This window comes from Vulpes vulpes, chromosome 10, assembly GCF_048418805.1.
Source record: "Vulpes vulpes isolate BD-2025 chromosome 10, VulVul3, whole genome shotgun sequence".
In the NCBI taxonomy this organism is placed as follows: domain Eukaryota; kingdom Metazoa; phylum Chordata; class Mammalia; order Carnivora; family Canidae; genus Vulpes; species Vulpes vulpes.
Genome location: NC_132789.1, coordinates 17513356 through 17519355, shown reverse-complemented (window position 1 = coordinate 17519355; position 6000 = coordinate 17513356). Strand labels below are relative to the sequence as shown.

At 55.4% G+C, this 6000-nt stretch overlaps 1 protein-coding gene across 1 annotated transcript in view; it reads left to right on the top strand.

The window, feature by feature from the left end:
- The first annotated feature begins 399 nt into the window (after window positions 1-399).
- Window positions 400-6000, top strand: part of LOC140594319 (piwi-like protein 1) — a 127253-nt gene continuing 121652 nt past the window's right edge. The window contains exons 1-3 of the mRNA XM_072725252.1: window positions 400-447; window positions 975-1354; window positions 1459-1502. Coding sequence (XP_072581353.1) covers window positions 400-447; window positions 975-1354; window positions 1459-1502 — 472 coding nt within the window. The remainder of the gene's footprint in view (window positions 448-974; window positions 1355-1458; window positions 1503-6000) is intronic.

Sequence of the window (6000 nt, the reverse complement as noted above, 5' to 3'; positions counted from 1 at the left end):
CACACACACACACACATATACATATATACAAATATATGTTTAAGTGGTCAGAGGGATTCTCCTCTTTTCTAATTTTATCAGCTTTCTTTCTTTTGGCATTTCCTTTTCTTTATTCAAAAACTCCAGCTTTCATTTCAGTCATGAGCAAGTCTAGGAGTTGAGCTAAAGTGGCAGGAGATGAGTGATAGTAATAGGGAGAGAAATCAAGAATGAAAGGGAATTGGTATGACTAAGCCTCACCCATAAACGGCCCCTGCACCAAAGTCCAGAATAGTCTCGTGAGTGTGTGTATGTGTAAAGAAAGAAAGAAAGGATAAACATTAGGTCCAACATTATTAGTACAAACGTGAGATAAACATAAATCAGAGAAATACATTAAGCAAATCTTCAGTGGCCAAAATGAGGGGAAAAAGTGGAGTCACTCATCTTTTGGGTACTCTGGGACACGTAAGAATCTCTGCCAAAAGACTCGGTATTTCAAGGACAAGAGATTGAAGAGCCTAACGTGAAAATCTCTTACGTAGGTCTGGGGGTTGAAGTTAAACTATTGATAAGAACAGAGAAATTCCACAGAAAGAATTTAACCAAACAACCGATTTCTGGTTTCGTACCTTCACATTCAGGGTCCAGAGTTCTCTAGAAAGGCACACCCCCAACAAAAGATTTAGAGAGTCTGAATATAAAGCCTTGCTAAGCAGTTATTCAAATCATACTTATCAAACAAATGAATAAATCTCGAGTGAGAGTCAACAGAAAGCCAAAGAACAAGATTCTCAATAATAACAATAATACTAATGATTAATAATAATAGAGCAGCTATCTCGTAATATCGCAGGGTCACGCCCCCAGCGGAAGGCAGGTGCCAAACCGCCGAGCAACCCGGGCGTCCCATATTCTGTCCATTTTAGAGATGAGAACACTGAGGCCCAGAGAGCGTCAGGAACAGTCCCACCGGCTCCCGCGGCCGCCTCCAGCCTGGCACCGAGCGGACGTCCAGGAAGGGACGCAGCCCCGCCCCGCCCCGCCCCGCCCCGCCCCGCAGGGGGTGGGACTGCGGCGCCGCGCGTGGTGGGCGGGGCTGCCCGCGGGGGCGGGGCGGGGCCGGGCGAGGCCTGGGGCGTGCGCGCGGCCCGGAGGACCCTCCCGCTGGGCGCCCGGCCGCGCGGCGGCGGCTCGGGAGGGGCGGGGCGGGGCGGGGCGGCCGCGCGGGGGGCCCTGACGTCACCGGGCCCTCGGCCCCGCCCCGCCGCGGCTGCTGCAGCCGAGCCCGCGAGCGAGCGCCGCCGCCGCCGCCGCCGCCGCCGCCGCCCGGTCGGGAACGCAGCGCGCGCGGCCATGGCCTCGGGCCCCGCGGGTAAGCGGGTGAGCGGGCGCGGGGCGCGGGGGCGGCGGGAGGGCGGCCCGTGCCCCCGCCCCCAGCGCTCGGCTGACCCGCCGTCCCCCCGTCTCGTCCCACAGAGGCGGACACGCGGCAGAGGCTGCTGCGCACTGTCAAGAAGGAGGTAGGTGCCGGGGGTGGGGTGGCCGGGGGCGCGACCCTGCGGAGGGAGCCGCCGGAGCTCCCCCGGGGGAAGGGTCTCCAAAGGGGTGGGGGCCCGTGGCAGCGGGGCGGCCACCTGAGCTGTGGGGCTCACCTGGTAGGACTGGAGGCGGGTGAGTTGGGGGTGGGGGCCTCAGGTACGGGGTCGATGCTTGGCTGCTGTGTGTAGGGGCGGACGCAGCGGGAGGGCCGCCCCCGATGGGGCACACCCGGGCGTGTCTGGGTAGGACCCCCTCTTGTGGAGGAGCAGGTGGGTGGGTCTCATTAAGGGGAGGCAAGCACCTGGGGGCTGACTGGACTTACTGGGAGGTGAGGGGCTGGGTAGGGCTGCAGAAGGAGGACCAGACTTCGGGAAAAGGGAACGGTTCACTTTGGGTAACACCCCCCATCTCCCCTTCCCCACAAGTCTCAGTCCTTAGAGCCGCCCCCAGGAGCTTGGGGACTCCCTCCCCGAAAGTCCCTGGTCATTGGGTTGCACCATCTGTGGGCCTGTGCCAGGGCGTCTTGGCAGGCGAGTTCCCCTCGCCCACCCCTGCCCACCCCTGCCCACCCCCCCACCCCCGACACGCAGTAGGGTGCGAATCAGGCAGGGTTCACCTGCCCCTCCGCCCCCTTCACTCTCCTTGGGGCCAGCTGGGAGCCCAGTCTAGCCTTTAGCGAATAGCCCTCGACTTCCCGGAGAGGGGCGAACCTGCAGTGGTGGGTTCCTGGGAAGCATGTAGATGCCCGGACTGTGTGTGGAGCACGCTCACTCCTGTGTGGGCGCCGACATGTGCTGTGAGTGTGTGTCTGAGGCTGTCTGTGCATCTGCCTGGAGGTAACCAAGTGTGTCTCCGTATTGCGTGTACATGTGTCTGTGTGTGGATCTGTTTTTGTGAGTATGGTGTGTGACCGTGTGATGCGTAAGTCTCTGCGTGCGTGAGTGAGGCTGCGACCAGGTATGTGTGACTGTATGTGTGTGTGCTGCCCTCCTTATGCTGCCTCACATCCCTCACCTGGGACCCGATCGCTGTTGAGCGGCATCACCTCTGTACCTTGAGTCCTCAGCCCGAGATCACAGATGGCTGTAGACCTTGGGGCTGGCCTGATTGCGTGTGTGTGTGTGTGTGTGTGTGTACGCATGCGTGTGCACACACGAGGAGGGTGTCAGCCTGGTGTCAGCACTGAGCACCCAGAAGCCCCTCCCTGCATGGTGGCAGTCAGCCATCAAAGACAGCCTGGAAGAGGGGACCTGTGGCTGCCCCTCCCTCCTCAGAAAGCATGGGCGCATGTTGTGCGTAGGTCTCTGTGTGGCATGTCTCGTGTTGTTCAAAGAATCAGCTCTAGAGCTAGTTGTATATTCTGGCATTTCTGAATAAGGATCCGTAATGAGGGATGTGGAGTTCCTCAGAAAGGTCCAGAACTTTTCAGTTTGGCCCTCTTAGAGGCATTGTGGGACCTGAAGAAAGCTCTATCTAGATAGACCATCTTTCCAACAAAACCTGCACACCTGCAATTTTCTGATGACGAGTTGGTGGAGGGTGTCTTATAGAAACTCTCTCAAAAGCCTTCAGGTTAAAAGCCTGTAGTCTCTTTGTTCATTGTTTAAACCTAGATGTAATTTGTACTCCCCGGAGATTGTCACATGGAATGGCTGTGTTTTCTTTTCTTTTGAAGCGTTTAGTTATTATTCATGAGAGATACACAGAGAGAAGCAGAGACACAGGCAGAGGGAGAAGCAGGCTCCCTGTGCGGAGCCTGACGCGGGACTCGATCCCAGGACCCCGGGATCAAGCCCTGAGCCAAAGGCAGACACTCAGCCACTGAGCCACCCAGGCATCCCCGGAATGGCTGTTTCTCAGGAAATGGCTTGCTGGTTCAATGGAAGGGGTCTACAGGTAGAAGAGCCTGGGAGCAAGGCGTCAGGGAGGGCAGTGCCTCTCGGTATCTGCTTCTGGGCAGGGCTTCAGCTGGGCCTTTGGCCTGGTTCTGCCAGGAGCTCCCTTGGTGCCCTGGACAAGTCCTTTCCTCTCTCAAGGACTCAGCTTCCACAGCTGGAGAAAGAGGCATTGGTGCAATGCTCCTGGAGGTCCTACCCATGTCAGTCTAGTTTGGAATATCGGCAAGCTGTGGAGGACACGTTGCCTCCAGTGACCAGAGTTGTCAGCTTGCATCCTCTGTCCTGGGAGCAGCCGCGTTTGGGGCTTAGAATGAGCTTTCTGCCTGGCCTAAGGCTGAGGCCATCACTTGATCAGAGGGACCCCTTGGCATCCTGCTTGGTGCCTGAAGGGGTCAGGGACAGAACCTCGCAAGTTTGGGCAAAGGTCCTTGACCCTGGATCTGCAGTCAGAAGGCAGGTTTATAGCCACAAGTTGGTGGCTGATTCTAAATTCTGCATTTCTCAGGGCACATCATTTCAGTAATCAGAGTTTCCATAGAGTGGGTACTATTCTGTGCCATATCCTGTGTACACGGTGACTTTATGAGGTGACTGAGGCTGCCCCCATTTCATGGACAAGGAAACCAAGCCTGGAGACGAGGTGTGGATTGCTCAAGAGAACACAGCCAAGAAGGTGCAAAGCCGGGGACTTAACCCCCCAGATCTGTCTGACATCAGAGCCAGGCTCTTACCTCTATATCCTAAACGTGCTCATCCGTGTCTCCACGGCACCACAGTCTCAGCTGTGGATGGAATGATTTCCATCTTACAGAGGTGAAAAATGGCCCAGACGGGATAAGTGATTTCTCAAGGGCACAGAAGCAGTCAAGGGAAGACAAGTTCAAGTCTTCTATGAACCCCTTGTTCAGCATGGGTGCCCCTAAGGGCGTGGCGATGAGTCCATGCCCCACCGAAGCAGACCTCCTCTCTCCTTGCCTTCCTCTGCCCACCTCTTGGGAGAGCATCTTGTCCCAGTATCAGAGAGCCAGTCTTCAATGGAATGGTGGAGGCAAACTCTTTGCGTAGAAATCTGGGAGTCAAGTCTGCTCTTCCTTCTCCTCATCTTTTGGGTTCAGAGAAGTCACATCCCTGCCTGTCATAGCCTCATCCAAAGGTACCTCCCGTCATTCTTCCTGGAAAGGGTGGCTTAACAGTCAGTTTCTTTAGACAAGGTTTGCAAGCTTGGGCTGAGCCACAGAAGCCAGAAAAGCCAGCAGCGGCTATGGGGCTGGAAGCTCTGTCCTGTGCTGACTCTGGGAGCCAGTACGACTCAGAACCATGAAGCAGGTCAAGAAAGGAGCATTGGGCTCACCCAGAGCTGGGTTCAAATTCTGACATGTTTATTTACTGAAGGGTGTCTGTGTGCCAGACACAGGACTGGGCTCTGCGGATGCAGCAGTGAATAAGAGAAGTCCTGCCCTCTTAGGGCTGACATTCCCATTTTGGTACACAGATCCTGATAGACATTCTGAGTGTAATTCAGAGGATTATGACAGCCTTTGCGCCAAGGTGTGAAGGAGAGGTACTTGGCACCACAAGAACATACAACAAGGTCAAGGTGGCCCAGGAAGGCGCCCTGGAGGAAGTGATGTTAAGAAGATACGTGAAGGGGATCCCTGGGTGGCGCGGTGGTTTAGCGCCTGCCTTTGGCCCAGGGCGCGATTCTGGAGACCCGGGATCGAATCCCACGTCGGGCTTCTGGTGCATGGAGCCTGCTTCTCCCTCTGCCTATGTCTCTGCCTCTCTCTCTCTCTCTCTCTCTGTGTGTGTGTGATTATCATGAATAAATAAAAATTAAAAAAAAAAAAAAAAGAAGATACGTGAAGGATGAGCACACCTTTAAGATGAAGGCAGGAGGTGGGAAGACAGAGGAGAACCATTCCTGGCAGAGGGAACTGCATATACAAAGACTTTGTGGCTGGAGGGAGCACCGTGAACTTGAGTGATGAGAGGACTCTGAAGTGGCTGGAGGACAGAGAGGAAGGAGCATGGTGCCAAATGCAGAGGGGCAGAGCTGGAAGTCCTATCCTAAAAGCACAGGGAAAACGGATGGGGAGGACAGGAGCTAGGTGGAGGAAGAGGGCGGAGCTAAACTTGATGGCTTGTAATTGCACAGCCTTAGAGGGGCATCTGTCTGTACCTTCACAAGGGTCTGAGTTTCAGTTTATTCCCAGTGAGGATGAAGATCACTTGTCAGGATAAGCGATGTGAAAACACCCACCACATTAGCCTGAGCTGCCTCTGGGCAGGCATCTTATTTTTTCTGTCTCCCCAGTGTCGCCCAGGAGATAGGGTGGCCTGGGTGAGATTTCCTGCAGTTAAACCCAATCAGCTCTATTCTGGCTCCACCCTGGCTCGCTTTGCCCTCCCCTCCTTTCTCCTCCCAGCCTCCAACCCTTAATTTTGTTTTGGTTCCCAGAGTGGCAGCTGCAGGGACCGGCTTCTTGTTGCCATGACGACTGCCATTAAAGGAGCCAGCCACTTGAGCCAGGTTGATAACGGAAGCCAAGTGACTAACTGCCTTGTTTTCTTGCCTTGGGCT